The 22568-nt window shown below is 44.4% G+C and overlaps 1 protein-coding gene across 3 annotated transcripts in view; it reads left to right on the top strand.

Moving 5' to 3' along the window:
- The first annotated feature begins 12848 nt into the window (after window positions 1-12848).
- The window catches only part of RGS7BP (regulator of G protein signaling 7 binding protein), an 81228-nt gene continuing 71508 nt past the window's right edge, over window positions 12849-22568 (top strand). For 2 of the 3 annotated variants that reach the window (XM_075269952.1, XM_075269972.1), the window contains exons 1-3: window positions 12849-13442; window positions 15626-15792; window positions 16390-16470. In XM_075269952.1, the coding sequence (XP_075126053.1) occupies window positions 13290-13442; window positions 15626-15792; window positions 16390-16470 (401 nt within the window). In that variant the 5' untranslated portion in view covers window positions 12849-13289. The remainder of the gene's footprint in view (window positions 13443-15625; window positions 15793-16389; window positions 16471-22568) is intronic. The other variant, XM_075269961.1, reaches the window with a different exon arrangement.

Genomic DNA, 22568 nt, shown 5'->3' on the forward strand with positions numbered 1-22568 from the left:
GCAGCAGCACCCCTCGGACCCTCCACAAAGGTGGAAGTACCCAAGGGACCACCATCAGCACCTGCTCACACACAGGTTGCACTCCAGGGACCCCAAACATGCACACAAGTGGCAGCACCCTGGGACCACCTCCAGAACACCCAGTAGCACTCCAATGACCCTCACTCCTATTTAAATGCCAAATGCACACCAACGACACATGTCCCCATACTTAGATACCAATGGCACCCTGGGGACACGTGTCTCTACCCCCTTTAGTTTCAAGAAGCTCACCAGGGACCCCTGCCTTCTATTCATGCCAGCAGCATCCCTCTTAGATGCCAACAGCACACAGAGGACCCATACCCCCTTAAAATGCCAGAATCACCCATCCCCCACCTGATGCCAGCAGCACCGCAAAAACCCCTTTAGATGCCAGAAGCATCCTGAATTCACATGCCCCTATATTATGATGCCAATGGCATCCTTGGAAACCCTGTCCCCCTTAGATGCCAGCAGTGCTACAAGGACCCTTGCCTCCACCCACACCCTCATTAACCACTTCTCTTGGTCTCTCACAATGTTCTTCTTCCGCCACACATATAGACGGTAACACGATTGATCTAGTCTTCCATCGACTCCTCACAGTCTCTAAATTTTCTAACTCTTCTCTGCCGCTTTCTGACCACAATCTTCTATCTCTCACCATCAGTGCTCTCTCCCCTTCACAAGACGCCCCTACCCATCACACATATAGGAACTTGCGTGCTATTGACACCCAGCACCTCTCAGATACTCTACAGTCCTCCCTGTCCCCCATCTCTTCAATCTCCTGTCCCAATCTGGCCACCAGTCACTATAATGAAACCCTCAAAAATGCATTGGATGAGGTTGCTCCCCCCTCCACTCGTAAAGTCCCACATAGGAGGCAGCAGCCCTGGCACACGCCACAGACACGATTTCTTCAGCGCTGCTCTAGGTGTGCCGAACGTCTCTGGAGAAAATCACGCTCACCTGCAGATTTCCTCCACTTCAAGTTTATGCTTAAAACATATAGCTCTGCCCTTTACCTCGCCAAACAAGACTATTTCACCGCCCTCATCTCTTCTCTCTCCAGCAACCCTAAAAGGCTTTTTGAAACCTTTCACTCCTTACTCACACCCAAGGTGCAGACGCCATTCTCAGACCTTAGTGCTGATGACCTGGCCATGTATTTCCATGATAAAATTGATAAGATCCGTCAGGAAATTACTGCCCAAGCCTCAGGTGGCATTGACTCCCACACCTACGATAGTACTGATCCCCTCACCAGCCGCACTTTAGACTGTCCATTCTCATCTTTTGAACCTGTCACAGAAGAGGAAGTCTCCCAGCTACTTTCTTCATCTCGCCCCACAACCTGCAGTAGTGACCCCTTCCCCTCACACCTTCTCCAATCTCTGTCCCCTGCTGTCACTACTTACCTTACTAAAATATTTAACCTCTCTCTCTCTTCTGGAATCTTCCCATCCTCCTTCAAGCATGCTGTTATAATCCCGCTACTGAAAAAACCCTCCCTGGACCCATCCTGTGCTGCTAACTATCGACCCGTCTCTAACCTCCCCTTCATCTCTAAACTTTTGGAACGCCTGGCTTATTCTCGGTTAATCCGTTATCTCTCTGCTAACTCTCTGCTTGACCCCTTACAATCTGGTTTCCGCGCTCTGCACTCTACTGAAACAGCTCTCACAAAAGTCTCTAATGATCTACTAAAGGCTAAATCCAATGGTGACTTCTCTCTTCTTATTCTTCTGGACCTCTCTGCAGCTTTTGACACTGTTGACCATCAACTTCTCCTCACTATGCTCCGCTCAGTCGGCCTCAATGACACTGCGCTCTCCTGGTTCTCCTCTTATCTCTCAGACCGCACTTTCAGTGTATCATTTGCGGGCTCTGTTTCCTCCCCTCTTTCCCTTGCTGTTGGGGTTCCTCAGGGCTCGGTCCTCGGCCCCCTGCTCTTTTCTCTCTACACAGCCCCCATTGGACAAACCATCGCCAGATTTGGCTTCAGGTACCATCTTTATGCTGATGACACCCAATTATACACATCTTCCCGTGACATCACCCCTGCACTCATACAGAACACCAGTGACTGTCTCTCTGCTGTCTCTAATATCATGTCCTCGCTCTATCTGAAACTAAATCTCTCCAAGACTGAACTACTACTGTTTCCACCATCTAACAGATCTGTCCCTGATATATCCATTGCAGTCTCAGGCCTTACTATTTTTTTTTATAACTCAAATTTTTATTGAAAATTTTTTTAAACAATAAGAAAAGAAAAAACAATTACAAGTTACAAGGCGAACACCCGCCCTGCGAACAGAAAAAGCACACAGTGCAACACAAAATACCCAGGCCTTACTATAACTCCTAGGCAGCATGCCCGCTGCCTTGGGGTCATATTTGACACAGACCTTTCCTTCACCCCTCATATTGAATCACTCGCACGTTCATGTCACCTCCACCTCAAAAACATCTCCAGAATACGCCCTTTCCTTACCAGAGATACACTAAAGACACTTATTGTCTCTCTGATTCATTCTCGCCTTGACTACTGTAATTCCTTACTAATCGGTCTTCCCCTCACTAAACTCTCCCCTCTACAATCTATTCTGAATGCAGCGGCCAGGCTCATCTATCAGGCTAGACGCTACAGCGATGCCTCCGGTCTGTGCCAGTCACTACATTGGCTGCCTATTCATTATAGAATAAAATATAAAGTTATTACTCTCATCCACAAGGCTCTCCATAATGCCGCACCTCCCTACATTTCTTCCCTCATCTCTGTCTACCGCCCAACCCGTGCTCTCCGCTCACTCAATGACCTAACACTTACATCCTCTATTATCAGAACCTCCCACGCTCGTATACAAGACTTCTCCCGAGCTGCACCACTTCTCTGGAATGCTCTACCCCGGACAATAAGATTAACTCCCAACTTCTACAGTTTCAAACGCAAACTAAAGACGCATCTTTTCAGACAAGCCTATCACAATTCCTAATGCACAAAATTGTCTGAACACTGTATAAGCAATGCCGCCCCTGCTACCTCTTGTGTCACCCCCTCTACCTCATAGATTGTAAGCTCTTTTGAGCAGGGCCCTCAGTCCCATTGTGTGAAATGACGTTCTTTGTTATGTATGTCTGTATCTGAACCCTATAAATTGTACAGCGCTGCGGAATATGTTGGCGCTATATAAATAAAATGTATTACTATATAAATAAAATGTATTACACCCTTTAGATGTCAGCAGCACCTCAAGTGTCCCTGCCTCATATCCATGCCAACAGTATCCCCCTTAGATGCCAATAGCACCCCAAGGACCCCTGTCCCCCTTTAAATGCCAGAAGCACCTAATGGATCGCTGCCCCCCCCTTTAGATTCCAGAAGGACACCCCTTTAGATTCCAGCAGCACCACAAGGACCATTGCCTCCACCCTTTATCCAGAAGCACCTCAAGTATCCCTGTCTCCTATTCATGCCAGCAACACCCCCACCTTAGTTATCAACAGCACCCAAGGAGGACCCTGCTCCAGTTACATGCCAGAAGCACGTAAAGAACCGCTGGCTCCCCTTTAGATGCCAGAATGACCCCCCCCCCCCTTAGATACCAGAAGCACCCTGCTCCCCTTAGATGCCAGTAGCTCCCCACAGACCCCTGCCCCCCCTTAGATGCCAGAAGTACCCCACAGACCCCTTGCTCTCTTATATGCCAGAAGCTCCCCATGGATCCCTGCCACCCCTTAGATGCCAGCAGCACCCCAAGGACCCCTGCCTCCCCTTTAGCTGTCAGAAGCACCCCAAGGATCCCTGATCTCCTTTAGATGCCAGCAGAACTCAAAGAACCCTGTATCCCTCGATGCCAACTGAACCCCAGGGACTCCTATCCGCTCTAAACATCAATCCAATCCCCAAGACCCCGTAGAATAGAGTCCCATGAAAAACATTACTTTTTCTTCAACTTCTCAACATGCAGTCCCATTTAAATACATCACCCCCACTCCTCAACCTCCTCACACATGCAGTCCCATGTAAATACATCACTCCCTTCTGTCCAACATGCAGTCCCTTGTAAATACATCACTCCCTCAGCCTGCTCCAACATGCAGTACCATATAAAACAATCCCCTTCCAATCTAGTCCTCACTGCTTTCTGTTCTCCATCTTCTCCTGCTTCCTCTATAGAGAACAGATCTGTGATACAAGAAACCCTGCCCTCCTCTGAGAGACCAAGCCCTTTCCTGTGACATCATTCATACCAGAGGCAGCTCCATCTAGTCACGACTGAGCAGGCGGGGACACTGTGGTGATGTGGGGGCTGTCCACTCCTATATCAGCACTGTATTCAACTCATCTGTGTCCTTTCCAAATGCATATGAGTTGAATCCAGGACATACTTCCCGCCGACCGGGATCTCGGGACACGACCCCAAGTCTGGGACTGTCCCGCAGAATATGGGGTGGTTGGGAGGTATGTTAATGGTTAGACAGATTTTCTTTTCCTGAAATTCTGTACCCTTTTTTCTTCAAACATACGTTTGATCATTGTGGCCAAACAGTTCTATTGTATCCTCATCGGTCGACAGGACTTGTTTTCAAAATGCATCAGGCTTGTTTAGATGTTCTTTTGCAAACTTCTGACACTGAATTTTATGGTGAGGATGCAGGAGAGGTTTTCTTGTGATGACTCTTCCATGAAGGCAATATTTGTGCAGGTGTCTCTTAACAGTAGAACAATGAACCACAACTCCAGAGTCTGCTAAATCTTCCTGAAGGTCTTTTGCAGTCAAACGGGGGTTCTGATTTGCCACTCTGGCAATCCTACGAGCAGCTGTCTATAAGGAAAAGTGACCATGGCTGGTAGTGGCTGACCACTGTTGTCATATGGTTTTATTACAGAAGACAAGTCACTGCACCAAAATCTTAACTCCTAGGCAGCAGAATCAAAGTGCTTGCTTCACAAGAGGCTTATATAATTTACTGCAATATAATAGTATGGAAGTTTAGATGGATGTTGATCAGTAGTCTGATCTCTTTCTGAGCCAAGAGATTTTATTTTGCCATTCAGGACAAAATGGAACTTGCCTCAATCATGACTTCAAGGAAACGTAAGGGCACATTCACATGGAGGAAAACGGTGCTGAATTTGGTGCTGAATTTCAGCGCTCAAAGAAAAGACTTCCATTGACTTCAATGGGTTCCTTTTTCTGCTAGCAGTTCTGCAAACTGCTAGCAGAAAAAGGAACCCATTGAAGTCAATGGGAGGCTTTTTTTTCGGCACTGAAATTCAGCACCAAATTCCTCACCATTTTCCTCCGTGTGAATGGACCCTAACACCTTTTTTTTTTATACCAGATAGTGAAATCTATCACTTGTAGATTGTAGATTTTTTTAATTCTATTTTCTGTACATGACTATGTAGACTGCCATCTTACCTGAGCTTCTCCTCTGTTCTGCTTTACAGTAGTCTCATGCCATAGGCAGCAATAGTCTGGAGCCAACTCATTGAGGTCTATGGAGGAGTTTTCTGGACATTCTCTGGGCAGGAAGGGGAGTAAATAAGCTGTAACATCAGTAGTGGATGTAATGGATGTAATTATGGGTCAGTGGTGTTATCTTCTATTGTAATCCTGTCTGTAATACAAACTTCTATGCACTCTCACAAAATATTACAGGCATCTTCCCTCCCTTGATAGCACTTTGGCAAGAACGAGTGTGTAACCTTTATTTGTCAGACCAATGGTGATGTGTTTCAAGGGTATTATGAATGTAACAGAGTCTACATTCACCACCGAAAAAAACTGAGGCAGGTGTCAGTGGCCTAGGTGTGCCGAGGAAGTGTTGTCCCACTGATCACAGGCTTTGCTGACAGGTCTCCCCTGTTTAATAGTATGACAGATATCAAGAAACTGTTACTGCAAGAGGATCGGATCCAAACCAAAGTCTTTTATTTCTACCTGTTTTCTCAATATTGTAATAGACTGCTGGTCTTATTGAATTACTCATTACCAAAGTGGCACTACCCCACAAAACAACAGCTATCCCATTGTTGTGAACACTGATGATGTGAAGTAGTTTCTTTCGCACATTTATCTATGGTGAGCAGTAGAGATGAGCGAACACTGTTCGGATCAGCCGATCTGAACAGCACGCACCCATAGAAATGAATGGAAGCACCTGTGACGCCGGCCGGCTGCCGGCAAAGTCAGCGTCACAGGTGCTTCCATTCATTTCTATGGGTGCGTGCTGTTCAGATCGGCTGATCCAAACAGTGTTCGCTCATCTCTAGTGAGCAGATATTAGTTATCTTTTACGCAGACCACGACCACAAAGTAACCTCACATACACATAAATAGGATAGTTATCATATCCATTTGTGTTGAAGGAGATATTTATAGATACAGGAGAACCAAACAACAGCGAGGCAGACCACTAAAACCTCAGTTACATACGGAGCCAAGTGGAACCCATTGACTATAATGGGGTCCATCGTCTTTAAAGTGAAAGCAGTGGAGGAAAAAGTCCTCTGTGCAGAACGTTTTTCTCCACGAATTTGCAGCAAACTTTGTGAGGTCCGCCAAAGAGGTGGGAGTGATTACTAGTTTTCCATAATTTACCATTATTGAAGCCCAAATTATATGATTGCCTATTCATTTGTGTGAGAAACATGTAATACTATATGAACTGAGTGCTCTGAGTGCCCTATTCTCCAATTATATAAGACCCTTGAGACGATGATCACAAATGCGCGAGGACTCCACTGCAAACTCCATCGCAGGGTCCACCTGAAAATAGGGCTTTCTCCTCCAGTTTTCAGTTTGAAAAAATGGACCCCAATATAGACAATTGTTTGCAGTCTTACTATCCATTGGTCTGGTTCTCCAAAGGACCAGAACAATGGTGAGGCAACACTAGTGGGAACCTAGAGTTAAAGTGCACCTCCAATTACAAACACATTTTCATACATGAATAGTACAGGTGAATACATTAAATGTTGTAATATATCTTATTAAATAAATATGTTTTCTTCTCCATATCTGAAGTAGTTATTTTCTACTTATTATTCTATGAAGAGGGTAAGGTTTGGAAAAGATACTCAAATAATTGCTGCTTTTACACTCTGCTATTCTAAAGTAGTTTAACCCTGCTAGATTTTTTTTTAATATACATTCTTTATTTAAAACAAGAATAAACACAAAACAGTGCAGAACAATTAACAAAACAGAACCCACTCAAAGGGGGCCCATAAATCATGCATCTGTGGTGAAAAGAAGAAGCCGGGAGATCCTCGGCTTAGAGAGAAGAAAAGAACAGAGGGAAGAGGAAAAGGAAGGGGAGACAGAGAAGAGAAAAAAAATTATATATAAATAAAAATAATAATAATAATAATAATAATAATAATGGAGGGGGAGAGAAAGTAAGCTCCGGTCGCCAGAGACAGGGATGCAGACCATCAGGTCACGGTAAGTCTGAGTTCCTTGGAAAAGCATCCACGGGGTCTACGCATCCATGAAAGTCCCATGAGCGTCCCGAAGGAACGCCGTGAGGTCCTCCATGGTCTGGATATCTTCCACCCTAAGAATCCAGTTGCAAAGGGAGGGAGGATGAACTGATTTCTAGAGCGCCCGAGGCGGACGACAGAAAGCCACCCCCTCCCAGGAGGAGGGGGCGGAGCAGAGGGGACAGAGCATGAGGGCGGGGCAGAGCTAGGGGGCAGGGTGGAGCGGCGTTAGCAGGCACGGAGAGGACCTGCTCTCTGCCTGAGCGTGAGGGGAGGCCGCTGGAGCAGCGCTGCTCCAGCGGCCTCCCCAATCCACCGTTCGGTGACGCTAAGCCAGTCCAGGACAGCTTGTCCTGGACTGGCTTATGTAAGCAAAAATGCCGCCCTCCCCGGGGCCCTGGCATAGCGCCGCCTGAAGCGGTCGCTTCAGGTCGCCTCATGGGAGGTGCGGCGCTGGCGCCGGAATACAGGCTCTGGCAACATTGAGCATATGCCGTATGGAGGATCTACGGTAGGCCCCTGAGGAGAAATCCAATAGGTGAAGCAGGAAGACGGCGGGCGTGCAGGGGATAGGGGCCTGAAAAATGTGACTGAGTTGATTGTGAACACCGTCCCAAAATCCCCTCAAGACAGGAAAGCTCCAGAAAATGTGCTGGAGTGTTCCCTCCTCCGAGGCACAGCGCCAGTAAAGGGGAGAGGAGGAAGGGAAAAATCTGTGCAACCTAGATAGAACAAGGTACCACCTGGTCAAGATTTTATAACCTGTCTCATGATATTTGCAGGCCACCGAACTCTTGTGAGCAAACTCAAGAATTCTAGCACACTGCAAGTCAGTGAAAGACAGGTTCAGGTCCGTTTCCCACTTAGATAGGAAAAGAGGCCTGTGGCCCGAACAAGGGGAGACCAAAAGCAGGTATAACTTTGAGAGAGAATGCTGGAGCAAACCAGAGCCAGAACAGGCCTGCTTGAAGCTCGTGAGACGCCTGTCAAATCCTGTGGAGCTAGGAAGTGAGGAGAGGAAATGGGAGAGCTGCAAGACTCTCCACGGACCCAGTGGAGGAAGATCCAGATCCAAGAGGAGATCTCGGTGGGAGCGCCAAGAACCCCCAGTATGAAAATGCATAGCCCTCTGCCTGCCCACCTCTCGCCACCGTCGGAATGATCCCAGGGAGAGGCCTGCCGGAAAGGATGGGTTACCCAGTACCAGGAACATAGGAGAGGGGGAGGGAAATACCCATTCTTTCGGAACGAGTGATTGAGACACACGTAGAGTGGGCCCTATAGTGGGATGAGACCTCAACACTGCTAGATTTTTGATAAGAGGCTAACAGTGCACAGAATGAGGCAATAAATCAATTAACCAGATAGCAGAAGAATCTCACATCCCCCCTCCATAGAGCTCTGTGAGAGAGGCTGAATACAGAGATATATAATGTAAAAAATCAGTCAGACTGAAGATGAGGAGGAGGAGAACAGCTTAGTATGCGAAGAAGGAAACAGATCTCCTTAAACGGAATCTATCATTGGAAAAAGTCATTTTTAAGTAAAGGCAGGCTGGAATAGTATTCCGTTCAGGGGGTCCGCATGGATACCAAACACATTGAAAAGTGATAAGCAATGAAAGCACACGGACCCCACAGACTATAATGGTGTCCATGTGTTTTCTGCGCGGTGTCCACTCAAGTCATGCGGAGAGAAAAGTACTTCATGAACTACTTTCCTCTCTGAATGACTCGTGTGGACACCTCGCGGAAAACACGCGGACCCCATTATAGTCTATGGGGTCCGTGTGCTTTCATCATACCTCCCAACTTTTGAAAAACCGAAAGAGGGACACAATGTGCTCCACCCACTTTTGTTGACTCCACCCATTCTCATTAATTTTTCATGAGCCTCCACACAGTGTAATACTCCTACAGTCACCCGTAAATTATATGTCCCCCCTCTATCTCTCCCCCGGTTTCATATACACCCTTCATCTGCCCCCAGTTTCATGTCCCCCCTCCATCTCCTCCCCCAGTTTCATGTCCCCTCCATCTCTGTCCCAGATTCATGTCCCACATCTCTGCCCACAGTTTCATGTCCCTCCATCTCTGCCCCCAGATTCATGTACCCCATCTCTGCCCCCAGATTAATGTCCCCCATCTCTGCCCCCAGATTAATGTCCCCCATCTCTGCCCCCAGATTAATGTCCCCCATCTCTGCCCCCAGATTCATGTCCCCTCTATCTCTGCCCCCAGATTCATGTCCTCTCCATCTCTGCCCCCAGATTCATGTCCCCCCATCTCTGCCCCCAGATTCATGTCCCCTCCATCTCTGCTCCCAGATTCATGTCCCCACATCTCTGCCCCCAGATTCATGTCCCCCCATCTCTGCCCCCAGATTCATGTTCCCTCCATCTCTGCCCCCAGATTCATGTCCCCACATCTCTGCCCCCAGATTCAAATCCCCCCATCTCTGCCCCTAGATTCATGTCCCCTCCATCTCTGCCCCAGATTCATGTCCTCTCCATCTCTGCCCCCAGATTCATGTCCCCCCATCTCTGCCCCAGATTCATGTCCCCTCCATCTGTGCCCCCAGATTCATGTCCCCCATATCTGCCCCCAGATTCATGTCCCCCATCTCTGCCCCCAGATTCATGTCCCCCCATCTCTGCCCCCAGATTCATGTCTCCCATCTCTGCTCCCAGTGTCTCCTTCATCTGCCTCCAGTTTCATGTTCCACCTCAATGTGTACACAAAAAAACCACTTAAACGCACCTTTTCCTCGCTCCCCCGCCGCTCTCTCCGCAGTCTCGCTAACACAGTTGTAGGTGCGATGTGACGTCATCACATCGCGTCTACACAGCCACTAGCCGGAGTGCAGCGACAAAGCAAGGAGCTGAGCTGTGACAGACGCAGATCTGAGTTGAAACCGGGACCGTGGGACATGTCACCGAAATAGTGAATGTCCCGCGGAAATCGGGACGGTTGGGAGGTATGCTTTCATTGCTCATCGCTTTTCAATGCATTTGGTATCCATAAGGACCCTCTGAACAGAATACTGAACGAAGATGTTAACCAGGCCTTATACAGTCCTATGAAAAAGTTTGGGCACCCCTATTAATCTTAATCATTTTTAGTTCTAAATATTTTGGTGTTTGCAACAGCCATTTCAGTTTGATCTATCTAATAACTGATGGACACAGTAATATTTCAGGATTGAAATGAGGTTTATTGTACTAACAGAAAATGCGCAATATGCATTAAACCAAAATTTGACCGGTGCAAAAATATGGGCACCTCAACAGAAAAGTGACATTAATATTTAGTACATCCTCCTTTTGCAAAGATAACAGCCTCTAGTCGCTTCCTGTAGCTTTTAATCAGTTCCTGGATCCTGGATGAAGGGATTTTGGACCATTTCTTTCTACAAAACAATTCAAGTTCAGTTAAGTTTGATGGTCGCCGAACATGGACAGCCCGCTCTCAAATGATCTGAAAACAAAGATTGTTCAACATAGTTGTTCAGGGGAAGGATACAAAACGTTGTCTCAGAGATTTAACCTGTCAGTTTCCACTGTGAGGAACATAGTAAGGAAATGGAAGACCACAGGGACAGTTCTTGTTAAGCCCAGAAGTGGCAGGCCAAGAAAAATATCAGAAAGGCAGAGAAGAAGAATGGTGAGAACAGTCAAGGACAATCCACAGACCACCTCCAAAGAGCTGCAGCATCATCTTGCTGCAGATTGTGTCACTGTGCATCAGTCAACAATACAGCGCACTTTGCACAAGGAGAAGCTGTCAGGGAGAGTGATTAAAAAGAAGCTGTTTCTGCAAGCACACCACAAACAGAGTCGCCTGAGGTATGAAAAAGCACATTTGGAGAAGCCAACTTAATTTTGGAAACAAAGATTGAGTTGTTTGGTTATAAAAAAAGGCGTTATGCATGGCGTCCAAAAAGAAACAGCATTCCAAGAAAAACACTTGCTACCCACTGTAAAATTTGGTGGAGGTTCCATCATGCTTTGGGGCTGTGTGGCCAATGCCGGCACCGGGAATCTTGTTAAAGTTGAGAGTCGCATGGATTCCACTCAGTATCAGCAGATTCTTGAGAATAATGTTCAAGAATCAGTGACGAAGTTGAAGTTACGCCGGGGATGGATATTTCAGCAAGACAATGATCCAAAACACTGCTCCAAATCAACTCAGGCATTCATGCAGAGGAACAATTACAATGTTCTGGAATGGCCATCCCAGTCCCCAGACCTGAATATCATTGAACATCTGTGGGGTGATTGGAAGCGGGCTGTCCATGCTCGGCGACCATCTAACTTAACTGAACTTGAATTGTTTGTCCAAAATACCTTTATCCAGGAACTGATTAAAAGCTACAGGAAGCGACTAGAGGCTGTTATCTTTGCAAAAGGAGGATCTACTAAATATTAATGTCACTTTTCTGTTGAGGTGCCCATACTTTTGCACCGGTCAAATTTTGGTTTAATGCATATTGCACATTTTCTGTTAGTACAATAAACCTCATTTCAATCCTGAAATATTACTGTGTCCATCAGTTATTAGATATATCAAACTGAAATGGCTGTTGCAAATACCAAAATATTTAGAACTAAAAATGATTAAGATTAATAGGGGTGCCCAAACTTTTTCATAGGACTGTATATTGATATCTCCATACTCCCAATGATCGCACGTTATTGATCTATTCTAATGATATATCATCAATATATAAGTCCTGAAAAAACCTTTAAGACCCATAATGTCCTTATTGTGGGCAGGTTGTGGCAGCGGTACTACATGAATGAGAAGATCACCAGACCACAATAACGAAATCATTGCAGGGTGTCTGCATTCATGGTCGAAGCCATTGGCAACTGATCCAGACAGCAGACTGTCACCACTAAAATGGATAGAGAAATCTTTAAAACTCTGTAAAATTGTCGCTTACTTATATTTCCAAAATTGTTTAACTTTTTTATACCGCACACATGTAACTATGGTTATGTCCATGGGAAGATCCCTTTAACCATCTGCATTTCCTAAATGATTTCCCTGTGTCTGTGTTTCCCTGTGCAGGAAGCGTCTCGCTCCATTGTATGCACACATTGCCTCTCACCTCATGTGTTTTATTCTAAAGTCTGTCTAATAATAGAACAGTATGAAGTAATATTGCCATTGATGTTCTTGAGGCTTTGATTGGATAAGTATATAAACAGTAGGGGGTGGATGGATAGATCACATTTGTATTCCTGTCCTATCAATGTGCTATGATGCTAACCACGTCAGTCTGCCAGATTCCCAACCTCTTCCAGTCCCACCAAGCATCTCAGAGGATCTTGAGGAAGCAGAGAGCAGTGAGCCTGATCTTTGGCTTGATCTCCTTAGTCCTCCAGGGAGGTGGGATCCAGGCACTATGAGGATGCTACAGCTAATCTAGGAGCCCCAGGAGCTCAAGCCTCTTCTGAATGGCAACTCTTAGCTGCTTGTGCTTGCCCTGCCTTGTTGTGATCGATCTTAGGAGGAAGCCTGCTGTGTGCATTCACATTGGGATGTCCAGGGATCAGCATGCATTGCAGGGCTGACCACCCCTGATCCAGAGCTATGCAGCAAGACTCAGCATCTCTCCTTCTGGCTCCTGAAGGTTACCTGCTCCTCCTATAAGAAAAGCTAGTTCCTAAGGAGTTCCAGTGGCACTTTCAGCTGTGTGCAGTGGCTGGCACCTTACACCCTCCCCCCATCTCGCCTTGGCATTGCCTGGTGGATGTGTATGCATGACTTCTGCACCGAATGGGCGCAAAAATCGCCCCAGGTCACAGGGATCGATCTTCCAAATCGGCAGCAAATCTCTCCCCAGAGATCTTGATCGCAGGGGGAGCTCGGAGAGCGCCCTCAAGTCCCAGAGAACCCTGGACCACTGCAAGATGGTGGGTACAGAAGACCAAATAATGCTAATATTTCTAATGGTTTTGCTTTAGTGCCACTCCCACCCACCCCCATCTTGTCTATTCACATCACGTGCACATGCACTATTTTTAAAACTGCAGCACCTATTGGAGATGACACCCTGCTCCACATATAGCTCAGTGCATTCTTGGGATGCTTTCTGCAGAGCGTTGCACCCTAGTCTACATACTGCTCAGTGAATGACTGGGAGCTACAAAGCAGAGCATTGCTTTCACTATACGTTCTCCAGTGCATATAGCTCAGTGCATGCTTGGGATGCTTGTTGCAGAGCATTGCACCCTAGTCTACACACTACTCATTGAATAAAAGCATTGCATTGACCATACAGTATATCTTCAGTGCATATAGCTCAGTGCATGGTTGGGATGCTTTCTACAGAACATTGCACCCTAGTCTACATGCCAATCATTGAATAAAAGCATTGCATTGACCATCTTCAGTGCATATAGTTCAGTGCATGGTCGGGATGCTTTCTGCAGAGCATTTCACCCTAGACTACATACCACTCATTGAATAAAAGCATTGCATTGATCATCTCCAGTGCATATAGTTCAGTGCATAGTTGGGATGCTTGCAGCAGAGCATTGCACCCTAGTTCAGTAAAGTACAGAGCATTGCATTGACTATATGTCTCTACCATCTCCAGTTCATATAGCTCAGTTAGGTTCATAGCAGAGCATTGCACCCTAACTGAAATGCATAAAGCAGATATAGACTATGTTATAGTTCCCTATTTCCAATGGATATAGTGCATCCATTTATTACACTGGGCTATAGGTCTCTGCTACTCACAGGCTACTTAGGTTCATGATAATAATATATACAGACCAATATTTCACTTGTCAATATGACTCCAATATACATGATTGTAAAGCATACAGTATATCATTGCATGGAGTTCCAGGTCTTCATCCCCTGCACGACTGGGATATACTGCAAAATTTTGCAATAAGCCATAAGTAGTCACTATATAGTTTACAGTTTGATTGACTTATGAACTGCAGATTATTGCACTGGACTACTCATCGGAGTTCACGTATAGTTCAGTGAATGATCTGAATGAATGAATAAATGGCTTAGGGAATGATGACGATCTATTCTGCAGACTATTGCACTAAGCTACTATGCCTAGTCAATGTATAGTTTAATGAATGGTTACAATGCACAGATCAGAGCATTGCACTGAGCTATCGCCAGTCCACCTACACCTTATGATTGGAATGCATGCAGCAGAGCATTGCACCCAGCTATGTGTCTCAGTCACTATCACTGGGTGTCTGCTTGTCTGCCGGTAACAGGCTGCAGTGTAACCACATCACACATCCTCGCCACTGCCCCCTCTCTCTGCCTCCCTTCCTCCTTCTATGGCCACTTGCTATAATCCAAGTGTGAACTAGACCTAATCCTGGTGAATGCACAGGTGTTTAATACAATAATCACATTATACACTCCCCAATCTCCAGCACATATTACGGAGCTTGCGGCTGGATGTCACATCAGTAGCCTCTGGTATTGCGGATACAGGCAGCGAGCTGGGAAAGAAAAATAACCATTTCATTGCTGACAATTGGCTACATCAGTCCTATAAATTCTGCACATTGTATTTGCCGTAGATACATTTGTTACTCTTTATAGCAACATTGCATTCTATGGTGTAAATATTTTCAAGGCTCCACCATTTATCTTTTGCTGCATTGGTATAGGATATGCCCAGAAAATACCCAGAGATTTCCTGCTAAAATATTTATAATGATGCAGGATCCCGAACAACTTGTTGTGAGTTTAAAGATGGTGTCCGAAGGGTTAAGAATAAGAAAGGGGACCTAGCTATTGCTTGGATGCAAAGTTCGGAGCTAGTTGATTATTATGTATATGAAGTAATATCCTGTTCTGTAGAGGAGACACCTGGCCGCATTCACCTCTTTGTCTAGTCTTCAGATTAGGTGGGGAGAGGGTTGTTGTCCTCACATGCACTTAGCGCTGCCATCATCTTATATCCCGTATAGCCATGCAGATAGGTTTAATGGATCCTCACATACAACACATAGGTAACATTAAACCGTGACCTGTATAAAAGATGCATGTGATCCACTGTAATAGACATAATCCTATTTCTGATGGTGACCATATATATTTTTTCTAGCTTGTCCAGGATTTCAACACCCAGGTGGCTTTGTATCGCGAATTAGTCATATCCATCGGGGACGTGTCAGTAAGCTGTCCCTCCCTGCGGGCTGAAATGCAGAAAACTCGAACCAAAGGCTGTGAGATGGCTCTCCAAGCACACCAAAAACTCTCAGCAATCTCTGGGTAGGATATGTGGTTTCTGTAATCCATAACCAAGGATATCATTCATTGTCTTAGAGATGTCTGTGGATGAGGATTGCTCAGAGGTCTTTGCAAGGACACCAAGCTGTTATTATGTATCTTATAGCTTCCTTCCTTGTGTGGCCCACAACCGGGTGAATATTAGTGTTCTTGACCATAGTCTTAAAGACGCTACTATGAAATCGAGAGTGACGTCTTCCAATAACCTTGTATCATCCATTCTATTATTAGTACTCGATTCTTGATTCTCAGCCTGTAGTATGTGTACGCCAGGTGGTATAAGCTATGTATCTACGGTATTTATATTGGTTCAGGCACATTGAGTAACACCGGTCTGTATCATACCAAGTGATAGCACATTTGGGCAAAAGTAACCCCTAGGAGAGTCTGCCAAGATGGCAACTATTGTATGGGCTGATCTCATAGCTAACTAATCTTATTGATGGCTTAATATTGGTGCACGACATTGCTGACACCATGTGGAGGGTGGAATCTAATATAGGGACATGAATTGTTACTGTCTACTTAATGCATTTGTAAGAAAATCATTATTTTTGACTGGTCTTATTTTATGTTTAGAATGCAACTGATATATCAAGAAATACAACCCAACCAACCCATCTGTTCTCAGTGGTTTCAACAATGCTATCAAGAAAGCAAGTAAAAATACATCATTTGGCTTTAAAGTGCTGGGAAATATGGATAGCATATTAGTGTTTATATCATATTTAGCTAAGGAAGTCCCCTACAGTCTCTAAGACTTGTGTTGCGCGATAGTATGGCAGACTTGCTTGGCATGATCGGAGTAGGCAACCTTCGTCACTCCAGCTGTCGTGAAACTCCCAGCATGCATACTTGTATTGCTGTTCTGGATACTCGAACAGAATTGAATGGAGCATGCTGGGAGTTGTATTTACACGGCAGCTGCAATGCCCAAGGCTGCTGACCCCTGTTCTAGATGGAGTCACTCTTTTAGGCTAAGGCCCCACTTTGCGAAAAAGCTGCTTTTGGCTAAGGCCCCACGTAGCAGGCCGCAGCAAGAAAGCTGCGTTTTTTCCTGCAGAGGTTTCCTCTTTAAACTTTCTACTTCCATTATACCTATGGGGAAACCACCAGAGTTTCTGTAGGTATAATCGACATGCTGCGTTTTCCAAAACCGCAATGGTTTTGGAAATCACAGCGAGTATTTTTTTGCAATATATGGAGGTTTTTGCCACATCGTTTACACCATGTGGGGACCAAGCCTTTTTGTTGCAGATTTTGTTGCCTTTTTTTGAACCAGACCCAGACATCACTACAAAAGGAATGGGAAATATATAGGAAGCTCTTATATTTCTGCCTTCTTCTCAATCCACACTTTTCTTTGGCTCTAAAAACCCGCAGCCAAATCTGCAACCAAAAAAGCAGCTTTTCCGCAATGTGGGGCCTCAGCCTTACTTCATTTGTTAGGATTGGATTGACTTGTTTGAAGTCTGAATTAGCTGATCTGCCAGGGGCCCGGGATCAGGTGCACGTGCTATACAGAGGATGTTACTGCAGGTTATCTCCATGCCCCTATGTCAGCTGAACCAGTGATGTCCATTACAGTGATAGCAGCCATAACATAAGTTTAACTCAAGCCACAGCTTTGCCTTCTTAGTACTTGACATTGCTGTCTCTCTCACCGCCATCCAGGAAGCCTATGTTAGTTGTTAGGAACTATACAGATTTCTCCATTGGCTGATAGCACTGGTGGTGGATTCCAAGTCCCTAGATAACTCACCCATGTGCATTTCAGTAGAAAGTATTGGTGACAAGCTATAATAATAAGAAAAATCATATGATAAGTACATAAAATAGAAAAAAAAATAATACATGCCCGACATATATAGTAACATGTCAGAATTCATATTTGAATCCTCTTTTAGTCTTTTCTCTCAGCCCTGCACTAGGCATGTCATCAAATATCAGTATTCCCTAGAATGTTCCTTTATCTTATCACATACACTTTATTTTATTCTCTATGAGTTTAGTCTCAGAACAGGGTTTTCCTGAAAACTTTGTAAGGCTAAGGCCCCACCGGACGATCCGCAGAGCTAAACGGCGGGAACGCATCGCGGTTCTTCCCGCAGCGCTTTGAACAGCAAATTCGCAGAGTTTTCCTCCGCGGACTTCCTGTTACAATTATATCTACGGGAAAGCCGCTGGCGTTTCTGAAGATATAATCGACATGCTGCGATTTCCAAAACCGCGATGGTCCCGTGGGGCTTCAGCTTAAGTCTAAGGCTCCACATGGCGGGAACGCAGCTTTTTTTGTTGCAGATTTTGCTGCATTTATTTGAGCAAAATTCAGGATTGAATAAAACAGAAGATAGACGTATTATATTTCCCATTTCTTATGTCACCACTCCAGGGTTTGCCTCAAAAGACAACAGTAAAATCTATAATAAAAAAAAAGCTGCTTTTCCGCAACATGGGGCCTTATCCTAAGACTTATGTTATGATGGTAAACATTAAGTGTAGCATTTTATTAGACAATTGCATATAATTCCCCCCACACACACACACACTCAATAATGTTGTTCTAGTCTTATGATAATGTTAATGAGGTTATAAAAGAGGTACTACTGACTCATACACTTTGTAAATGCAGGTTACTGTCACCATAGTGATTTATTTTTCCAGAAAACATATTTTTATTAATAAATGGGGTGCCCCATCTAAACAATTGATGGTATAGTGCTTGCTTTGTACACTGCTCAGTACTTTTGTATAATGTCCTCCATGCTGCCTCTGAGTGAGTAATAGAGAGTTAGGGAGCAGAATCTCCTGTTTCATCCATGTGCTGACTATGGCGTCATAGCAGTGTGAAGACCATAATATACAGTACAAGTATCATGATGGCCTGAAATATTGCTACATCTCTACAGTGTTCTTAGAATAGGGGATGGAAGCAAAGGTTGGGGAACAGCTGGTCGGTGGGATAGCCGGGTGTCAGAATCGGCCATCAATATAGACTCGGAAACCCCTTTAAGTAGATGAATTCACTTTGCACTGTAAGAAATAAAAAACTTATATGGTTGACTGCCATGGTGTACGGTAGATTAACAAAGTCACACGTTTTTCAGTATCTCCAAGTCTACATCAAACCCTTACCTCAATTCTAATGTACTTTTGTCACAAAGCAATAGTGTGTAAGGTCTCATTACCCAACCTTGTCAATATCAACATGACAATGGCCAGAACAAGACTGGAAGCTGCCAAGAGGTTCTAATAAGCTAATACGGTCGTGCAAAGCTTTGGATAACATATCTGTGTCTTCTCACAAGGTGACATGGCAGAGCTATCTTAGAAATCCTTAGTCTTTGCTTAAGAATAGATTACAAAAAGAAATCAACAATTGATGTTTTTTTTTTGTTATATACTGGTGACCTATTCTTGGCGTGATAAGAGAGTGACCTCTAAGACACAGGGCGAGAATTGAATAGGTTGTCTACCTAGCTTCACCTACATCAGCATTGTCTGTGAGAGGTTTGGGGTGGGCAGCTATAAGGGGGCGTTCACCCGGAGTAATTTGGTGCTGATTCTGATGCATCCGCGTGGAAATAAAGCCTCCCATTCCGTTTTCTGCGCGGAACCCATTGAAATCAATGGGAGGCTTTTTTCCCATTGAGTTCAATGGGTTCCGTGCGGAAAACAGAACCCATTGAAGTCAATGGGAATCAGAATCAGCTCCAAATTGCTCCGTGTGAATGCTCCGTTATCTTTATATGGGTGCTGTTAGAACTTTTTGTTTGGACACTATATATGCTATTGATCTGGCCGTTATACAGTCCTATGAAAAAGTTTGGGCACCCCTATTAATCTTAATCATTTTTTGTTCTAAATATTTTGGTGTTTGCAACAGCCATTTCAGTTTGATATATCTAATAACTGATGGACACAGTAATATTTCAGGATTGAAATGAGGTTTATTGTACTAACAGAAAATGTGCAATATGCATTAAACCAAAATTTGACCGGTGCAAAAGTATGGGCACCCTTATCATTTTATTGATTTGAATTCCCCTAACTACTTTTTACTGACTTACTGAAGCACAAAATTGGTTTTGTAACCTCAGTGAGCTTTGAACTTCATAGCCAGATGTATCCAATCATAAGAAAAGGTATTTAAGGTGGCCAATTGCAAGTTGATCTCCTATTAGAATCACCTCTGAAGAGTGGCATCATGGGCTACTCAAAACAACTCTCAAATGATCTGAAAACAAAGATTGTTCAACATAGTTGTTCAGGGGAAGGATACAAAAAGTTGTCTCAGAGATTTAACCTGTCAGTTTCCACTGTGAGGAACATAGTAAGGAAATGGAAGACCACAGGGACAGTTCTTGTTAAGCCCAGAAGTGGCAGGCCAAGAAAAATATCAGAAAGGCAGAGAAGAAGAATGGTGAGAACAGTCAAGGACAATCCACAGACCACCTCCAAAGAGCTGCAGCATCATCTTGCTGCAGATGGTGTCACTGTGCATTGGTCAACTATACAGCGCACTTTGCACAAATAGAAGCTGTATGGGAGAGTGATGAGAAAGAAGCCGTTTCTGCACGTACGCCACAAATAGAGTTGCCTGAGGTATGAAAAAGCACATTTGGACAAGGCAGCTTCATTTTGGAAACAAAAATTGAGTTGTTTGGTTATAAAAAAAGGCGTTATGCATGGCGTCCAAAAAGAAACAGCATTCCAAGAAAAACACATGCTACCCACTGTAAAATTTGGTGGAGGTTCCATCATGCTTTGGGGCTGTGTGGCCAATGCCGGCATCGGGAATCTTGTTAAAGTTGAGAGTCGCATGGATTCCACTCAGTATCAGCAGATTCTTGAGAATAATGTTCAAGAATCAGTGACGAAGTTGAAGTTACGCCGGGGATGGATATTTCAGCAAGACAATGATCCAAAACACCGCTCCAAATCCTCAGGCATTCATGCAGAGGAACAATTACAATGTTCTGGAATGGCCATCCCAGTCCCCAGACCTGAATATCATTGAACATCTGTGGGATGATTTGAAGCGGGCTGTCCATGCTCGGCGACCATCTAACTTAACTGAACTTGAATTGTTTGTCCAAAATACCTTTATCCAGGATCCAGGAACTGATTAAAAGCTACAGGAAGCGACTAGAGGCTGTTATCTTTGCAAAAGGAGGATCTACTAAATATTAATGTCACTTTTCTGTTGAGGTGCCCATACTTTTGCACCGGTCAAATTTTGGTTTAATGCATATTGCACATTTTCTGTTAGTACAATAAACCTCATTTCAATCCTGAAATATTACTGTGTCCATCAGTTATTAGATATATCAAACTGAAATGGCTGTTATAAACACCAAAATATTTAGAACTAAAAATGATTAAGATTAATAGGGGTGCCCAAACTTTTTCATAGGACTGTATACTTTTATTATATGGATGCTGCATGTGCTGTCTATCTGGACACTGCTTTATTTTTTGGACAGTATACACACACTACTTATCTATGGGCATTATACACTATTTTTGACCCTTTTAAAGGGAATCTGTCATCAAAACTTAGTGGTGTTTTTTTCCTGTAAATTGGTGCTTCTGTGGTAAGATGTTCATGTCTTTGTCTATTGAGCTCTATGGAGCAATGAGGGTCTTGTCCCCTCTCATTTGCATATAGACAAAAACAACAATATTTCGCCAACTATGCCGCAAAATCACGGGCGCAAAATAATACGCTCCTAACACCCATTGAAATGAATGGGAACATTTTGAGCGTGTAATCTACCGGCAATTGTGGATGTCAACATTTGTATTTTGTGGTGTGTTTTGTTTTTTGCGGATCCGCATAATACTGATACACACGGAACGTTGCAGATGCACTTTGCGGATGTCTGTGGAATTAATTTTTAAAGTGAAATTTGTGTTGCGGATCCGCAACTTGCAGACCGCAAAAACCACTACGGTCGTGTAAGACCAGCCTAAAACAGGATGGTGAGTTATATTAAGTTTGTTGGGCCAAGTCCCCTCGGCCAGTCCTGCTCAACCCACACTATCATCCCTCTACGTTAGAAAACTGGTGTAGAGGGATTACTAAAATATACCCCCCAGTTTTTTGGGTGCCTTATAGGCTATTTCTGACTGTCATGACTCCATCCTATGAATGCTGTGTGTATTATTTATATGTACGTTACGTGTCTTATTTGGCTGCTACATGCGGTATCTACCTATTACTATACGATACAATTTATTTGGATACTGTGTGCACCATATATCTGGATTCTATGAGGCACCATGTATCTGACTGCTGTTTTACAAAAAATACTAAAAATTGTCCATTCTGTATTTATCTGTAGTGTTGTAGAGGTATCATTCATCCTATCAACCATTCAGGACCTAGTACTGTAGATGACCAGATAAACAGTACTTAAAGGAGTTGTCTAGAATTATATTTTTAGTAGAGATGAGCGATTACTGTTTGGATCAGCCGATCCGAACAGCACGCTCGCATAGAAATGAATGGACGTAGCCGGCACGCGGGGGGTTAAGCGGCCAGCCGGTGAAGCGTAAGTACCAGGTGCATCCATTCATTTCTATGGAGCGTGCTGTTGGGATCGGCTTATCCGAACAGTACTCGCTCATCTCTAATTTTTATGGCTTACACTCAATCGGTGTAGGACGTGGGGGGTGGGACAGGTGACCCCCACACAGATCAACTATTCAGGGCCACTTCCTACACTCGTGCTATGCATTTTACAGGGCCAGGA

This window comes from Leptodactylus fuscus, chromosome 1 (genome assembly GCF_031893055.1).
Source record: "Leptodactylus fuscus isolate aLepFus1 chromosome 1, aLepFus1.hap2, whole genome shotgun sequence".
Taxonomy (NCBI): Eukaryota; Metazoa; Chordata; class Amphibia; order Anura; family Leptodactylidae; genus Leptodactylus; species Leptodactylus fuscus.